The 18,510-nt window shown below is 54.2% G+C and overlaps 1 protein-coding gene across 4 annotated transcripts in view; it reads right to left on the bottom strand.

The window, feature by feature from the left end:
• The window catches only part of SEPTIN5 (septin 5), a 42,821-nt gene that overhangs the window by 3,644 nt on the left and 20,667 nt on the right, over positions 1-18,510 (bottom strand). Inside the window, exons 1-10 of one of the 4 annotated variants that reach the window (XM_066331423.1) lie at positions 18,376-18,436; positions 6,945-7,041; positions 6,361-6,447; positions 5,692-5,815; positions 5,455-5,589; positions 4,666-4,783; positions 4,237-4,338; positions 3,257-3,353; positions 1,885-2,020; positions 242-344 (exon numbers count right to left, since the gene is read on the bottom strand). In XM_066331423.1, coding sequence (XP_066187520.1) covers positions 242-344; positions 1,885-2,020; positions 3,257-3,353; positions 4,237-4,338; positions 4,666-4,783; positions 5,455-5,589; positions 5,692-5,815; positions 6,361-6,447; positions 6,945-7,041; positions 18,376-18,390 — 1,014 coding nt within the window. In that variant the 5' untranslated portion in view covers positions 18,391-18,436. Of the gene's footprint in view, positions 1-241; positions 345-1,884; positions 2,021-3,256; positions 3,354-4,236; positions 4,339-4,665; positions 4,784-5,454; positions 5,590-5,691; positions 5,816-6,360; positions 6,448-6,944; positions 7,042-11,790; positions 11,886-11,912; positions 12,169-18,375; positions 18,437-18,510 lie in introns of those variants that run through there. The other 3 variants (XM_066331421.1, XM_066331422.1, XM_066331424.1) reach the window with 3 other exon arrangements.

The raw sequence follows: 18,510 nt of genomic DNA, 5'->3' as shown, positions 1-18,510 counted from the left end.
AGCCCTTGGAGCTGACAAGAGGAGCCCTCAGGGATATTAACTCCTGCCTGAGCAGGAGTGTCTGGGGGGAATGGAGCTGTGTTTCCTGACAGAGGAAGCCACAGCTTTCACACCCTGTTCTCCACCCCAGGAGCCCACAGGGGAACACAGGAGGGGGAAGCCTCAGGACTGCCTCTATGGGGCAACCCTGGAGAAACTCCTGGGATTTCAGCTCCAACACTCAGGCAGAAATGGTACTCACCTCCTCATCCTTCATCTTAATCAGCTTCTCTGTCTCAGTGTCTGGGGTTGGGAGAGGCAGGATAGGAATGGGGCTTTCTATCCTGTTGTCCTGAGTCAGCTTGCTAGAGAGACGGAGAGAGGGGGTAAGAGCAGTCACTCATGGTTCAGGAGGACTGGCTTTGGTGTCACCACACAGTGACTATCACTCCCCCTGGCAGAGCCACCAGCAATGCAGTATGACACACCCAACCAGGTGGAGGGGCCGTAGGGCAATCCAGTCCAGAGCTGTGGCATGCACTTGGATGGAGAATGAGACCTCCTGTTCAGGAGGTGGGAGGCATGGGACAGGCACAGCAGAGCAGCATTGCTCTGGGGGCTGGGGTGCCCATGACTGCAGGTAGGGGACACAGGAAGGAGGTGATTTTCTTTCAAAAGACAGGAGCTGTCAGTACATGAGGAGGGAATGGTAGTAGCCTAAGAAGTCTGGGCTGAAATTGAACTTCAACATGCCACTTGCATGTGTTCACCACTTGGAGTCACCATTGGCTCATTATTGAGACAGCTGCAGCCTTGGAGCTTAGGCTCTCCTACCAAAACGACTCTCTAGAAATGGCCCTGTGCTGGTTCTATGAAACTTGTTCACTGGCAAGCAACTAATCATGGCGTGAGAAACGGTACCAAACTGAAGCTCTCTCTAGGCATAGCAACCACTTTTTCACTGTGCTCTTCTTTTAATAGACACACAGCCTACCTAAATAGCAGCTGTGACACTGCTCACCCAGCTCTAGCATTTAACATAGTTATTTTGGGACTCCATATACTTGCTGCTGAAAAAAACAGGCTTGTCTGCTATGCAAAAGCACTGGGATACAGTGTGTGTCAGGAGAATGTGCCAACCTGCACGTCGGCACACATGCAGGGCTGCTCCTTGCTGAAGCACAGCGATTCTTTTCTGCAACGTGGCAGCACAGAGCCACCCAGCCAGGGCTGGCAGGAAGTGAAGGGAATGGTTCACGACAGAGGAGCCAAGACCTACTTAAACCCAAGTTTTTTCACCAGTATATCAGTCATGGAAGGGAGAAGGAAAAATAGAGGTCTCAAATGAGAAGCCTCTGAGTTTTCTCTTGTCGGTTTTCTGATCATTCTGACTAAAACCACAGAGCACCAAATGCAAAGGGAAGACAATGCAGAGAAATCTTTGGAGATGTGTTGTCTTACTAATTGCCTGGGCCTCACTGTCTGAGAAACAGCAGCATCCCAAGGGTTGTGTTATTGTTTAGACGTAACTGCAGACCACAGAATGCATTCCTGTTCAGCAATGCACACAGCTATCATTCACCAGAGAGAGAGTTTATCCCATTTTATTAGGCTGGATCTATTTCATTCACTGCTAGAAACAGCTCTTCAAAAGAACCTCCGGGCCTATTTCTCTACATCTGCATGGGGAACCCTGAGACAGGAATGTGGATTCTTAGGAGTCTTGGGTTCAGGCTGTGGGAAACATGCTTGGCTTTGCTATTTTAGTTCCCAGTGCCAGTCCTGGAGGCTGCAGCCCAGCAAGTCCCCAGCAGACCCACAGCCTCCTGAGCAATGAGCTGTTGTGCGAGCAGCCCCAGCTCCACAGAGGGTGACAGAGTCCTCCCATCAGAGGTGGGGACCCACCTGGTCATTTGCTGGATGCACTGAGCTCGATAGTTCTCGTAGTGGACATCACAAGTGACGTCCTTCAGGTCGTGCATGTGTGTCCGGATCAGCATGTTCCGCAGCTTCACGAAGTCGCAGTGGGCCTGGTTCTCCACTGTGGAAACAACGATGGGAGAGTGCTTGGATATCACACCTCGCCAGGCCTCTCCAGAGAGCCCCTTCTCAGCTCCTGGACACACAGACTGGGCTAAAACCCCACCCCAGGGCCCCTTCTTCATCATCCCTGACCACTCCCCTGGCACAGACCTCAGTGGTGCTCTGCACTTCTCAAAGGCCAGGCTGCTGAAGGTACTGTGTTCCCAGGATGTTTTCTGTTAAAAGGATTAATTAAGCACATAGAGCAGAGCCTTGAGAGAGGATCCCATGTACATGGGATGTTATAACCACAGTGAGCACAGCTGGGGATGGAGGCAAATTACTTGTCTCATCAGAAATTAGGACTTATCAAAAGGCCCCTGTAGACAAAATCAGCCCCTGAGGGGCAAAGCCAAGAGCAAGCAATGGAGAGCTGAAAGAGCTGCTGTTGCCATGGGGAGCCTGGCTCCAGACAGTGCTGTGGAAAGCACTGTGCTGCTGTGATGATCTCCTTTTGCCTCTCTGCAGGGCTGGGGAAAACCAGCTGTATCAGGCACAGGGGTTCACAGAGTTGATCCTACTGCCAAATGCCATTATCCCAACAGGCACAGCCCCCTCTGGAGCCACTGAGGGAGCAGAGCCAACAGCTGGGCAGCCCAAGCAGCCAGCACCAGCCCAAGAGTGCAAACACAGGCTTTTGGCATCTAAAGCTGCAAGGTCTTAAAGCAACAAACCAGCAAGGGTAAATCAGCCACAACAGCAAAAGCCATTCCAGGGTTATTCTGCCTAAGAGCTTTATGAAATTTCTCCCTTTAGAAAGGAAGAAAGTTGGAGACAAACAGTGTGCATCAGCACAGCATCCAACCCAGCAATCCAGCACTTAGAGTAGCAGCAGCAGAGGAGGGAGTACACGAGGGTTTGTGATTGTTTGGCTGAGGGCAACAGCTTAGCCCCAGAAAACAAACGGGCAATGCCCAGCCTCCCCCGCTTAATAAGCCACGTCCTAGTGCACATTAAAGCTCAGGCATTCATCCATTCACACTGGAGCCTCTCTTCTTCATTGGCAAGGGGTGGATGATTGGACACACTCCCACTAACACAGAGCTCCTGAGCCAGTCCCGTGCCTCAGTCTGTACCCTACCTTGTCCCCTGCCGCGTGCCAAAGGTGGCGCAGGCAATCCCAGCTCTCCCCTGCCACCCCTGTTGGAAATGCCTGCCTGCCCCTCCTCCCAGCGCTCCCAGGCTCCGTGCTTACCTTCCACAATGCCCCAGGGGTAGAGCCGTCCACGGACGCGCTGGCCTTTGGCCTCCACCACAGTGTTACTGCCGATGACGGCAAAGGGAGCGCTCTCCTGGAACGAGAGGCACCCTGAGCCCAGCTCAGCCCCAGCTGCCACGGCTCCCTGCACCGGGGCCAGCTCAGGCACAGCACAGCAGCACGGGGAACGTGCTGTAGGAGAGGCACAGGAACATCCACACACGCCACAGAGCAGGGCATCACAACCCACTTGCAGAGACAAGCCTAAAGCACTGGCATCTACAGGCAGCCTAGTTCTCAGCCTGACCTCAGCTGTCCTGAGGGAAGCCGTGTGTCTGCAGGTGCCTGCAGCCCTTCATTAAGGGGAAGCTCTACAAGGAAGCCAGAGCAGAGGCTGGGACACCAAGCAAGTGGGACAATGTACACCAAGAGCAGGAATGTACAGGCTGTGCTCCTCTCTGCTCAGAAGGGAGTCAAAGCCCATTGTGCCCCTCTGACAGGAGAAACAAGGCCACACTGCATGCACACACAGGCTTGGGAGGCGGTGAGGATGGGCTGCTGGGGCCTCCAGATACGCCTGTATGATCGTGCTGTGTCCCCCAGCACAACTAATGTGTCACAGCAGTGCCTAATCACTCACAAATCTCTCCTCCTTGCTGATGGCATCACCCAGAAACAGGTGCTCAGAACTGCTGTACAACCCAGCTTTCATCTTAAACACGCAGGCTGGGGCAGATGGAGGAAAGACTGACACTGCCTAGAGGGAGAGCAGAAGGGCCGTGGGTTCATGCCACACTTGACTTCACGGCACCAACAAGGATATCAGCACCTCCTCCAGGCCATCCACCAGCCAAGGCTGCTCCCTGGGTAGCACTAGCACAGGCCTCCAGCACAAGCAGGGTAGCTGTGGTTCCTTTTGGACTGACCCACATACCCATGAGCCTGATTCCCCAGGCCCTGCCGAGCAGATTCCTTACCTTCAGCTCTCTGTCTTGCTGCTTGAACTCCTCATCTTCATCAGAGTCACACTCAGGAAACTGGTACACCTTAATGCCAAATTTGTCGATCTCTTCCCGGATCTGCACCCATGCAAGACAAAACCAAAAGGATGTAAACCTAAACAATACAGAGATGCTGGGTTTATTCTGTTTATGCTACCATGGTTCACTATAGCCTACAGATGGCAAAAGGATTTGATGTTTCTTCTACAGTCAGCCTCTCTGCTGACTTCCCTTCTCACAGCAGAGCACAGCTGCAGCTGTATGTGCAGATACTGTGTGTGTGTATATGTATATATATACACACAGACATGCTGTACAGACACATAAATACATGTCTCTATCTCCCCTCCCTTGGCTCATCCCTGCCACTACTTCAGGGATAACTGTACAGAAAGAGCATCTCACCCTCTCTTTTAGCTTCCGGATCTCGGAGGGGATCAGGCAGTCAGCTTTGGCAATCAGGGGCACAATGTTGACCTTCTCATGCAGAGCCTTCATGAACTCAACATCCACAGGCCTCAGCCTGCAGGAGGAATGAGGGACACTGTTAGCAAAGACACACTGGGCAGCTCCCCCTGCAGCCTCCCTCAGTCACCCAGCACAAAGGGAAAGGGAAAAGGACTGTCACAAAGCCTCTGCAGGAGCACTGAGACAGCCCTCAGCTAGGGCCGTTCCTTCAGGAAAGCTGTCTCCAATTTTAGCTGCTGAGTGTCTCATACAGACACAGGCTGGGTATTTGCCCCCTTGCAGGCCAAATTCTGCCCAGGCCACAGCCTGGGGTCTCCTCCAGCTGTCCTGTCCCACAGGCATGAACACAGCCCCTTCAGCTGTGCAGGCTAGGCTGACACATGAGCCAGTAAGGGGCAGGGACTGAAGGCAGCTTAAAACTCCCTTTCCTACATCAGTCCAGCTTAGCTAAATAGGAACACACAAGTCTGCATGGCATTATTTCTCCTGATTTTCAAATCAGGCTGTAAGGCCTGAGGGAGATCTGCTCTGCCTGTTCACAGGCTGTCTGTCCTGCCAGTGAGGGGAAGGGAGTGCCGTGATGCTTGGCAGAGGGAGAACATCCAGACAGCTCCTCTCCTGTGCCAACAGCCCTGGCAGTGTACAAGCTGCTGCAGGGCAATCCTGGGGCACAAGGGTCTTCCCTCTGCTCTGAGTCACCCCCAGGCCTGCAGTGTGGGCTCTCACCCGTGCCCAAAGGGAGAGATGAAGTAAAGGCAGCAATGCACTCGGTTGTCCTGGATGTTCTTCCGGTTCAGGCCACTTTCATCACGGAAATACTGTTCAAACTGCTGGTCAATGTAGTCGGTGATGGGCTTCCAGCTGGGAAGGGCAATTCAATCAAAACAAAATCATCAGTAGTGTCTCCTGTCTCCTAATGACTGAGGTCAAGGACAAAAAGGAAGGCAGCAGTGCCCTGCTCACCACTCAGTGTTGTTAACAGCATCTCCAAAGCCTGGGGTGTCCACTATGGTCAGCTTCAGCTTGACACCCTTCTCCTCAATGTCCACTGTGTGCTTGATGATCTCCACTGTCTGGTTGATCCTCTCTTTGAACAGGAGCACACGAGTTAAGCCAGGCTGTAATGCTGGGGTCCCCACTGCACCCATGACAAGCCAGCTCCCTCTTCCCACACACAGGGAGTAACACGGGTTTCAAAAAGCCCAGCTCATGCCCTAAGGAGCCTCAAGGGGGTGGTACTGCAGGAGGAGGCTAGCAGCAGGCAGACAGACTCCAAGAAGACACACAACCCTCTGAAGCGGCTGTAGCCCAGCTGTTCTGAACATTTTGTCCAGTCACTGGGGAAGGGGAATCCTTACCATACTCCAGCATCCAAGAACAAAAGACAAAATCTCAATATCTCATCCCAAAGGGTTAGTGCTGCTCTGCAGCCTCATCTTCCCTTCAAAGGACAGAAGAGCCTTACAGCCAAACCATTTTTCTCGATTCTTGTGCCTTAGCAGACACAAAGGAGGGCAGAGCCACAAACAAGAGGGCTGGGACCCAGCCAAGCTTGTAGCTGCTGCTGAAGCAAGGAGCCAAAGTGCTAGTCCTTAGGACAGTCCCATTCACCCTGCTTTGCCCCCAACTTACCCTCTGCATTGAGGAGCTTTCTGTCTTTGTAGAGGTCTGTCAGGAACAGGCTATTCACCAGCGTGGATTTGCCCAGACCAGACTCTCCTAATTGACAGCGCAAAGGGGAGGAGGAAAAAGCAAGCAACATGACCCACTAATTGACTTACAAATGAAACTTTGAACAAGGCTTTGAATCCTGAGCCAGAGGAAGCAAGAGAGACGAGCTGTCAGGAGCTGTTCATTGGCACTATATTTTTCCAGCAGTGGAAAGCCTTTTGCTGCAAAATATCTCAGTCTTGTACAAATGTGATCTCTCAGCTCCCCCATTCTCCCTCCACTTCCTTTCCCTCAGTCTCTGTTCGACCCTGCCTTCACCACCCAGAGCAGTCACTGTTGGAGGAAAAGCTTGCTGGAGTGGGCTGTGAGGGGTCAGGAGGGGTTTGCTCCTCCTGGGGGAACTGCCACAGGCTGGGGAGCAAAGCAAGGCCTGAGACAAGGACCAGAACAGAGCGAGGGGAGGATCCAGGTGCTATGGGAGCACCTAAGGGAAGTGAGGAGCTGGTTCCCTCCACATACCCACCTCCATGCACGGGCAGCCTCACCTGCAACCATCAGGGTGAAGTCGAAACCCTTCTTGACGGATTTCCGGTGGACCTGGTTGGGCAGAGTGGCAAAGCCCACGTACTGCTTCTCATGGTCCTGCGGGGCAGAGGTTGATGGCAGCAGGTCAGAGAGTGCCACTCCTTCTGCCTGAGCCTCACACACCGACAGCCAGTGGGACTCAAAGAGCCCCTTGGGCAGCGCCAAGGGCTGGAGGAGAGGCCAGTCCCTGCCCTGGAAGCAGTGAAGGGCAAGGCACACGCCTCCTCTTCCCACATGTGCCTGTCCCACAGGTGCCACAAAAGGACATGTCCCTGCTTGGCCACACTCCCGGCAGCTTCCCAGCACAAAGAGCACAAGGGAATAGGCACATCTCACCACTCCCACCAGAGAACACATCCAGGGCTGCGGCTGACAGCCTTCCTAACTGCTTCACCTGCACAGTCAGGTCCCCTTCACAGCAGGGTCACCAAATGCCACCTCCCCCCAGGTCATTCCCACATCCTTCCCACCAGAGGCATGTGCTACATGATGGAGAGCTCTGTAATTAGCACCTCGGGGCTTGCACTGTCTTGAGCCACGTCTAGAGGAAGGTACAAGTGGCTCAGCTTCTGCTTGACCTGAGAGGGGATTATTTCTTGCTGTGTCACAGCCACTCCTGGCTGAATAAAAGGAAATCCTGAGTAATCGCTTGTGTTATTTCTGAAGAGACCAAAGTTCAAGGAGCATGGGAAGTGGAAGGATGTGGAAATATTGATAATAGAACTAAGATGATTTTGGTGAGGGTATTACATCAAGTATTATTGGAGTGTTACCTACCACCCAACCACCCCCCAGACACAGCCCCTTGTCACTGAGTGCTCTATCAGAGCACAAAATCCACAGGCACCCCACAAGCATGGCACACGCTCTGTACAAGCACACTAAGCCATTCACAAATGCCTGAGCTAGAGACGTGGTAGACTCTGCATTTCAACAACACTGAATATAATCATACCACTGGGATTCACACCACAGATACATCCACAGAGCCAAGAGTTCCTCAAAACTGGCCCTAGCTCCTATTCCATGGATGTCTTCAAGCACATGACTGCCCTCACCCATTCTCCAGGAACAGCAGGGAACACTTCCATTCATAAATTTAACTGTCTCCATTCCTGGGCCACACACTCAAATAAATACAAAACATGATCCAGGGTGCTGAGCTTAGGGCAATGCTGACTTGCACCTATTTCCACACTGCAGGTGGGACACGTTGCTCCCAAGCAGCTGCCTACAGCTGCATGTCCACCTGTGTGAGAGCCCCTGGGCATCCTCAGTCTGACAGACTGCAAAGTTCCACTGGGGACACTGAGCAGGGAAGACAGAGATTCTCCTCCTCCCAATTTATGGCTGCTCTGGAGCTGCCCACTGAGATGGAACAGATGTGGCTGATGGCCATCATGGCCCAAGGACTCCGTCCTTTAGCACTGTCACTACCTTCTGGCAACTGAGGTTAGGTTTGGGTCTGAAACTTGGTCATTTTAGCCCTGAGTGACTGTGGGCTTGGATCCCCCTCACCTCCCATAGCCAAGGCAATGTTGTTTCACCACCCCACAGTCTGGAAAGTCAGGAAAGGACAGAGAAAAGGAAATTAGAGAAAAGAGGAGAATTAGAGAGTGCCCGAAGTGCTCCACTGGCGGCTGTAATGACTGATGTAAAAGGCAGTGACATCCCGAGCAGCAGCACAGCGAGACCCCCGGTGATGAGTGATGGCAGCTCTGACAAGCTGCATGCAGCAAAGCAATGCCTGCCTGGAGGACACCACAAACCACCACCCAAAGGGCTCAGCAGAGGGCAAATGAGGTGCACAGAGCAGAGTGAGAAACGTGATAATTGCAAGGTCACAAAAATGAGGAAGAAAAGACAGCTTCCAGCCTCTGTCTCTCAGTACTAGAGCTGCCTCACAGCTGCTTCACTTGCTGGTAAAACACACCCATGAGCACAGCCAAAGTGGACACGTAACAGCCAACACCTCACAGTAAAAGATCCAGTGTTTCCCAGCAAGCACCACAAATACACACTTCCCTTTTGTGCTTTTCCTGCCCTGATCTCTACCAGACTTTGGAAAGAAAACGATCACCTGCTCTCTCCAGAGACTTGACATGTGAAATAGTACTAGTAATGTGCTAATGAAACCATAGCTGAGGCTTGGGGTGTGTTTCTCTTGTTTTGATTTTTTTAACCTAGATGACTAAGGGCTGACACTGGGGAGCTGTGCTCTGGTGCAATGCCACTACCTTCTGCCAGGTGTAACTGGCTGAACCTGATCTCCTCTCTGTACAGCCCAACCAAGACAGCGTGGATTTGCTGTACCTGTGGTTGCCTCCCCACAGCAACGTGGAATCACGATATTCAAAAGGAGCACATCCCAGCTGGTGCAGGACACTGCCCTTTACCCGTGACTCATGCAGTCATTTCCCTTGCAGAAAGGAAGGTCAGTGCTGAGTGCAACACCAACAGAAGAGTTTCCCTCACGATGGGGGCAGCCAGACCTGTGAGGGGAAAAACCCTGTCTCCAGCCATGTCTCCCTCTGACCCGCCATGAATACACTGCAGAGCCCTGTCAAGGGTGAAGGCAAGAGATGCAAAGTGAGCTTCTCTTCTTATAACAGCCCTCTCTCAGGAACAGCAGTGTGGTCTCTGCACCAGCCTTTACTTGTGGTTCTTCACTGAAAAGGTTCACATTTCACCTTCCTTTGAGACACAGTGTGTGCTCCTATCCCAGTCGTATTCAGGCACCATGACAGGCACCACCACCACCTCTGCCAGCATGGCAGCATCAGCATGGCACTTCTGGAGCCCAAGTAGCCTCCTGAGCCTGGTGTGTGCCTTGCCCAAAGCTCTAACTGCTCACCACCTGCAGGTACTATCTGCAGAGCAACTGAGCATGGGGTGGAGGGGCCTGGGAGGGCTACTGACAGAAGCAGGGGGCTTTCTGGGTTATGGAAACATAAAATCCACTCACAGATCAGAGGCTTGGATGGAGGGAGTTCCTAAATGCATCACAGCCCCTCCCTGTGCTCTTGACCCTCACAAGTCAGGTCCCATCAGGCTGACAAAAGCCATGACAGCTGGTTCATGCACTGTGCTTCCCTTGCCAGCTCCAGCTGTCAGGAAAGGGCCTCAGCCAGCCAAGCCAGCGGCACTCTGGCACAAGGAGCCCCTCTCCCACTGCCTGCTCCATGCTGCTGCCTTTGTTCCCACTGGCATCCCGCTACCACGTGCCTGGGAACGTGCCCCACACACCACCACAGAGGCCACCAAGAGCTGTGGCCAATCTTTAGGACCCTGTCACAAACCAAAGCATCTCAGGCCAAGCAAAATACACCCATACTCTCCTTTGGCACATGCTTGCTGGTTCACCAGGCATTACAGCAACATGTCACATCCTCTAACACCCAGCCGAGGTGGCCGGGCTCCCCTGGCAGCCAGTGCTCTCCCTGGGAGTTCCAGCCAAACAACAAAGCCCTGGGTGGGCTCCAGCCCTGTTCCTGTCGGAGGCATAGAAACATTCAGGATGTGTCGCACAGAGGAGAAGCTATCCCGGTACTGAGGTGTTCACAGGGTTGTCTGCACCTCCAAGTACAGCCTCCATCGCTTCTGTCCTTCCCAATTCCCTCCTCACTTCTCTGGTGGATGTGCTGTTTAAACCAACCCAGATCTCACGTGACTTCACCATTCAGCCTGGGGATAAAAGGGGCCTTGCTGGCTATATTCAGAAGGGCTAAAATTAAACATCATGGGATCGCAGAAAATGTGAAGAATAATCGCTATCAAGCTCTGGAGCAAGCCCCAGAAATGATGGAGCTGTGCTGGGATCCCGGCGCCTCTGCAGGGGGAAGGGGCCCTGCCGGTGTCAGCGTCCAGCAGAAGGCATCCAGCTCCCTCGCAGGCAGCCCTTCCCGCAGCCTTCCCCTCCGGCCACGGCTGCACGGACCAGCACAGCCCAGCCCGGGAGGACAGGCAGACTCTTTGCTTCCTTCCATTGCAGAAAGCTGCATAAATTCATAACACAAACAGCCCCCGAGGCATCTGCCACGGACATCTGCTGCTCGGGCCTGGGGCTGAGCACAGGAGCATCGGCAACACCACTCGCCCACCAGCACTAGCCGAAGAGAAGGAAAGCGGCCAGCAAAGCACAGCATTAACACAGCGTTAATTAACACAAACGGGGCTGCGTGTGGGCATACACAGCGCTGACTCCTGCCCCGAGCCCCCGCCAGGCACACAAACGCCATTCACACAGGAATCACAGCACCGAATAACCGCACAAAAGCGTCGGGCATCTGGCACTGCCCCCCGGGCCCCGCTGCCCCGTGTCCGTGCCCCCCGGGCCCCGCTGCCCTGTGTCCGGGCCCCGCTGCCCGGTGTCCGTGCCCCCCGGGCCCCGCTGCCCCGTGTCCGTGCCCCCCGGGCCCCGCTGCCCCGTGTCCGTGCCCCGCTGCCCTGTGTCCGTGCCCCCCGGGCCCCGCTGCCCGGTGTCCGTGCCCCCCGGGCCCCGCTGCCCGGTGTCCGTGCCCCCCGGGCCCCGCTGCCCGGTGTCCGTGCCCCCCGGGCCCCGCTGCCCGGTGTCCGTGCCCCCCGGGCCCCGCTGCCCCGTGTCCGTGCCCCCCGGGCCCCGCTGCCCGGTGTCCGTGCCCCCCGGGCCCCGCTGCCCCGTGTCCGTGCCCCCCGGGCCCCGCTGCCCGGTGTCCGTGCCCCCCGGGCCCCGCTGCCCGGTGTCCGTGCCCCCCGGGCCCCGCTGCCCGGTGTCCGTGCCCCCCGGGCCCCGCTGCCCGGTGTCCGTGCCCGCCGTCCCTCCCTTACCGCCGTCTTTCCGCTCCCCTGCTCCTCAGAGCTCTCATCTTGTGCTGCGCGCGTCTTCTCGGGCACCATCCTCCCCCCTCCTGTCCCCGCCGCTGCCCGGCGCTATAAATACATCCCTGTACCTTCAGCTTGCCCGGGTGGCTTCGCTGTGCCTGCGTCCGGGGAGACAGCAGCCGCTCCACTAACCGCTCCTGAATAATGATCGAATCCATCACCGCGGCCGGCAGGACGGACGGACAGCCACCGCGGGCCAAGGGAAAAACCCCAACCCATGTGTTCCCTCCCAGCCTTCGCTAAATCCATGCGGCAGCCCCCCCGCCCACGCGTGCACACACACGCAGGGCTGGCTCGGCTCGCCCCGGTGCCGAGGCGAGGAGGAGAGCCGCGGAAAGGCGAGGAAAGGCGAGGAGGCTCCCAGGCAGCTGCCCGGGATTTCCTGCCTCCGCCTGTGCCGCGGGAGGAGCCTGCCAGCGAGGACAGGACAAAGGCCACCGCGGCCGCAGGCCAGAGGCGATGTCTGTCGCCCCGCCAGTGTCCCGCGGAGAGGCTGCGCACGTACCGGATGCTGTCCCTGCCACCGCTCTGACTCCGCCTGACAGATGGGCCTATTCAGCTGCGGGATTTCTTACATACCCTGTCTGACGCAGCCGAGACAAAGGTTTGCTGGAGGAAACCTGCTCTCGGCAAAAATGCGCTGCTTCTGGCTGTGTGGGTGAAGGTCTCAAGGGTCCACAAACCCCCAAAAAGCAGGGTTCAAATATAGCCCCCAGAGAGCAATCCTGTTTGACGTGGGTCTGTCCCCACGTGGTGCGGGCTGATCTCCTGTCCAGCCCCGGCTCTATTGCAGCCTCATCTCTGAATCCAATGGGAACAGCAGCAGATGCATTCTAGATCCTACAGCAACCATTCAAGGTCTGAAGACGTTTCAGAACAAGGAAGTATCTGTGTGTTCATTAAGCAGATGAACCCAACCCAACAACAGCCCAGCACATCAAAGAAGCCATTCAAGTCTGGGTTCTGAACCTTTCTATAAAATATGCCTTCCAGCTTTTCTGGACAGCCATAAAAACTGAACAGGAATTTATATAAAAGTGACAAAAAGCTCCTAATTTCATATAGTCACACCATTCTGGAAACCAGGAGGTTAATACCACAGCATGTATAATGAAGTGACAGGAGATGACAGCACTTGTGGTGCTGGAGGAACCTGTCCCTTGCCCCACGGGTTCCTGAGCAGCTTTCTGCTCACCAGTGGGAAGGACACAGGCTGCATCCATACTCCTGCCTCGCTCTCAGCCAGAGCTCCTGCTGCTTCTCTGGGATCTGCAGGGCTCCAGCAGTGACTCCACAGAGTGCCAGAGCAGCAGGGCCTGCCCTGGTCACCTTGGGCCACAATCCAGGGCCTCCACCATGTACCCCTGCCATACAAGAGCTTTCATACGACACACCTGATACCTTCTTCAAACCACCCTGCGTTGCCAGCAGCATCCTTAATTACACCCACTGGGTCTTGTTCCCAGTTGTTTCTGTGTGTAGCAGTCAAGCAGAAGGCCTGGACTGAGATCCAGGTGTGGCAGGAATTGCCACTGCTCAGAACAAGTTCCCATTTGGCAGCTCTGCCCTCACTCTGCAGCACTGCTCCATTCCCCAGGGAGCTGACAGCCCTGCAATGGTCTCCCAGCTCAGTGGTAGGTCAGGCCATGCTCATGACACTTCTTCTAACTCCTAGATTCACCTAACCCTTGCTTTCCAGGCCTGGGGGACTCTCCCCCCAGGGTCTGCAAGTGGCACATGACTGAGGAGCAGTGACAGCACTGTGCTGCCTGCGCTGGGCAGTGAGACCAATGGCTTGTGGCACACACACCCAAGGCACATCCAAACTTTCTTAAGATAACAGGAGGTTTCACACGTCCTTCCACACCATAAACCACAATAGCTGCAAGCAAACCCTCTCCAACCTCCGTGAATTCTCATGACTTAGAAAACCCTTGTCTGAGGGCCACAGGCCACATGGCCACCAACCACAAGCATCTTCCAAAAGCACATGGAGACACGCTGTGCCCCCACGAGCCCACTGCACCAAATCAGAACATTCTTTTGGGCTGGGATCACAGATGAAGTCAACAATGATTTGGTTGCAACAAAACCACAGTGTTGTTCATGGCCCCAGGAGCTGTGCTGACAGTGCAGAGAGGAACAAGGAACTACTGTCTCCTAGTGCCTTGAGCTCTCACACATCACACATGCTCTCAGGACCGGCAGCCAGGGAGGAATTCCAGTCAGAAGATCATGCCTGATAACTCAGGGAGCAGATTAGGAAAAGAGACAGAAAAGTCGGTCTTGGCTACAGAGACCATCTTAAGACTGAGTGGCCAATGCTATGGCTTCCAAAATGCTGAAGGACAGTCAGCTGGTCTCAGCCTCCTGTCCCTCCTAGAGATGCTCATCTGGCATCCTCGGAGTCACCAAACCATAAATGACAGACTCGTTTGTGTCCCTCAGACGTGCTGCATGACACACCCAGAGCTGTTTGCTCAGGCTGATCTGTGTCCAAACTTCCCAAAGACAGCCAATCCAATCTTATTTTGCCCCTGTCCCTTCTGACCACAGTCCTCTTTCCACACAGCTCTTAGAAATGCCCACTGCTCCTGGCCTGCTCCTCCAACAAGGAATCTGATGTACACCATCCTTAAAAGAAAAACACAGGACATCTTGTGCAGTGTGCAGCAGAGCTCAGCAGAGAAAAACTTGGCACTTCCAAATGTAGAGAAAATCCAAAGTGTTTTCTTCCCCTGGCACCTCGAAGCTCCTCTCCAGGCAGGAGCTTGCAGCAGGAGCTCGGGGGTCAAGCTGGCTGCAGCATCCAGGTTTCTGAGTGTCAGAGCAGACAACCACAACCTGCCCAGCCCCAACCTGCCAAACAGTCAGTGAGGGCAACACAGGCATGGGGTGCACCAAGTCCTTCCCACCTCACAGACCAGCTCTTTGTCAAACTGTGGAGGACAGCAGAGAAGTCCTCCACCTGCAGGGGAGCTGTTTTCTGGCTTAGGGACTGCAGTGCTCAGGCTCCATCCTTGGTGAACAACCAGGAGCATGTCATGGAAGGGAAAACTTCAGCCTGATCCAGACAGACACTCTTGAGCAGTACAGAGCCAGGCAACAGAGTCCAACCATGGATGCACCCAGCCAGCCTGGCCTGCATGGAAGATTGGTGAAACTGCATCTCCATGGCTTGGCATGGTCAGCACAGTCACGTAATAACAGCATTTATGTTTCTTCCTCTGAAGCAACTAAGCTATTTTCAGAATTCCCCACAGAAGGGAAATTTTCTTCCCGGCTGTTTTCTAGGACGAAGGGAAGGGCAGTTCCAGAGAAGCTGTTTGCTCAAGCTGAACAGCAGCAGCAGCAGACAGCAAACCTATTCCCAGCTTGGACTAGGGAAATGGAGGCTGAGGAACAGCCAATGTCCTCCATGCAGGTGCATAGCTGGGAACCTCCAGGGCTCAGTTACCACCTTCTTCTCCTGCTGCCTCCTCTCCCACTATAAGGAACATCAGTGCTGACTTCAGACAGATGAATCTCACGGGTATCAAGGTTGGAACTCTGCTGCTCGATCACCAGCAGAGCTGCACACTCACCCTGAGGCTTCTGCTGGCCTGATTCAAGGGAAAAAGCCTTGCTGATCTAAACTGTGATGAATAATTTAACCTCAAACTTGCAAGCAAGGCTCCATGTAAGTGGCTTCTGGGAGCATCAGAGCCCTGATGCTTTAGCCTGGCTTCATCCTGTGATGCTCAGGAAAAAACAAGATACCAGACAAGAAATGCAGAAATCCCAAAGCACAGGATTAATCCCCTGTATGTTTAGTGCCACAAGCACAATCTGCACAGCAGTCAGACCTCATCTTTTCTTTTACCTATCCCACAGGTCAAACTTTTAATTTCCGCTCAAGGATCACTGCTGCTTTGTCACATAATCCCTCCAGAAATGCATAAAATTCTATTTCAAAGGTATTTGTGCTCCATGCTTCCACTTGAAGTGCCTCGTGCTTCCCAAGAAGCACTGTGTGACTCATGCCATGCCTCCACTTCCAGCTCTTAAAAAAGAGCGACGACCGTAATTTGCCTCCTGCTCGTTTAAACTCGTGACTTGCTCTGGAGCGAGTTCACAGAGCTTCTCACACCCAGCTCCTCATTTGGGATAATCTGCACGATGTAACCAAGCGGGCAGACGTGGAGCCGGCTGGGTGTGTTCCAGCAGCCCCTCGGTGGCTGCTGTCCGCGGAGGAGCCGCGGTGCGGTACCGCAGCGTCCCGCGGGAGGGAGGCGCCGGCCCGCGCAAGGGCCGTGTCCGAGCGGGGGAGCCCAGGCCGCTTCCCCAGGAGCCACGGAAACCAACAGACGGGTCAAACCTGCCCTCGCTGCTTCCTCCGACTGCGAACACACGCCTTAGCACAGGACACAGGTTTCCAAATTTAGTCTGTTAAGACAGAGGGGGAAACAAGGTGGTGCAGGAAGGTCTGCGACAGTCTCGGCACTACTACTGCTCATCTCCGATTCATCCGATTCATCCGCAGCACAAATCGGGCTTAAGTAGATGCCTGGCTTCTCATCTCAAAGCTACAGCTGGGAAAACCAGGGAGAGGCAGAGCAGAGCCCTGCCAGCCTTGGGATGCCAGGAACATGTTTGGGAGACAAACAGGTACACCTTGCTCTGGGGCACAGAAGCCGGCTGGGCTGAGAGTGCTTTGGTGGAAGAGGATGGAAAATAATGGTGATTTATCCTCTGCAAAGGAAAAGAACTGCTTCTTCCAGCTCTCAGGTTCTCCGTCCAAATGACAAGAACATCAGTTTTGGAAGTTCTTGATGCACATTAACATACATGAATAGGAAGAGGTTGGGGACAGGATCCTACAGAAGATGCAGTCTATGTTACAGGTAGTGGTCCCAATCCTGCGATCCTTACTCACCGAGTAGTCCCTTTGGAATACAGACGACTGCTCACGTGAGTAAGGGATGCAGGATCAGGCCTGTCTACCAAAGAGGCTGAATCCTGACCTGGAGAGGACATCACGGCCTCTGAGCATTGTGAGACACCTACACCTGGTCCAGCAGGAGCTGATCCAAGGGCATCACAGGGGAAGACAGACAGTCCAGGCTGGGGCACCACACCTGCAAACAGCACACTGAGCACAGACCATGGAGAGCAAGGCAGTGGACAACAAAGGTGTTCCACTCAAGCAGAAATTCTCCTGATTCATTCCAAATTCACTCATCTCATGGATACGCCTATGTCTGCAATGAGATCTTTCTTAACCCTGCTGTCCTCCCAGCAGGCTCCTGAAAACCTTATTGGGAGAATGAAAGCCAACTGTCTTGGAAGAACTCCCAACCTCTCTCTTCCAGCTACAATTAACATAACTTTAGGAGTAGCTGATGCCCACAAGAGAGGAGAGTAAGCCCACTCAGCTCACCAAATAATTTTAAATTTCATTAATTAAGGGGGAAAGGCAGCTCTCTAAAGCAATCTTCAGTTCTGGGAGGCACCCAAGGAGTGAAAAGCTGGCCTTGGACTGTGTGAACAATAACCCCAAAAAACTCTGCAGAACAAGGAGGTAGAGGCACCTTCTTCCTAGGGGGTCTCCTGCAGGTCTTCCAACAAGGACTCCAAGGCTCCAGCCACACTCCCTCCCTCCATGCTGGCAGCTGCCTCTGCACACTCAGTACCATGCAGAGTCCTTGTGCAGAGGCGCACAGGGACCTTCCCCTTCCCTCCCACCCTCACCCCTGGGCTTGCAGCCCCAGCCCACTTGACCTACACGAGCCTGCTGAGAGGGAGCCATGCACTCACCCTCCTCCCTTTGCACCAGCACAGCTCTGCCTGAGCTCCAGCTCCATCCCCACACAACACAGCCATACCTGGCTGCAAAATGCTGTCCCTTGGAGCCCCACAGGCCAGTGTTCCTGGGGAAAGCAGCTGTGAGCCTCCCAGTCTGCCCCGGCTCACTGTGATGTGTGCTGGACCATCTGCTATCCCACAGGGGACTCCCAGGAGCCCATTTCCCAGCCCCTCCATAAAAACGGTCTGTGCAAACGTCACTGCCCACACCAGTCTGCCCAGGGCTGGGCCTTGTGTCGGGACCAGCATCTGTCTTTGCAGATGGATAATTAGATTCCCTTTCCATTTCCTTTACCCTCATGATGGTTTTTCTGGCTAACAGTTCCCCTGCAGCCCTGCACAATCCAACAGCATTAGTCAGAGGGAAATTCTGCTCCCTTCCTCCCAAGGATGTTGTTCTTGGTTCAATATGAACAGCAGAATGAACTCCATGATGATCTGAGTGCTTCACTGGAGTAGCATTTGTCCTTTTCAGCCTGGCAAACACAGGCTTCTCACCCATAGCTGCACCCTGCTCCTTTTCCTCAGGTGATACAGAAATCACAGCGTGAATCCAATGAGTGTGATGTTGGCAATTGGAGGCACTCAGCAGGAATGCACAATCAGCTGGACTGGGCTTGCAGCACATCTCCATTTATGAGCAGTGGTGCCAAACACTCCTTTTGGGCAGGGCCTAAAGAAGCGTACCTGATTCTCAGCCATGGTGTGAGATGCTCTCAGAAAAAGATCATAACACCCTCCTGCAGGAAACCTGAGGAAGAGATGGAGCAAGGATGAAATTGGGGTAATTTAACACAGAGCTGTATCTCAGAGCTCCCAGAG

The sequence above is a fragment of the Sylvia atricapilla genome, chromosome 17 (assembly GCF_009819655.1).
Source record: "Sylvia atricapilla isolate bSylAtr1 chromosome 17, bSylAtr1.pri, whole genome shotgun sequence".
NCBI classification, from domain to species: domain Eukaryota; kingdom Metazoa; phylum Chordata; class Aves; order Passeriformes; family Sylviidae; genus Sylvia; species Sylvia atricapilla.
This window is presented reverse-complemented; position numbering and strand designations above follow the sequence as displayed.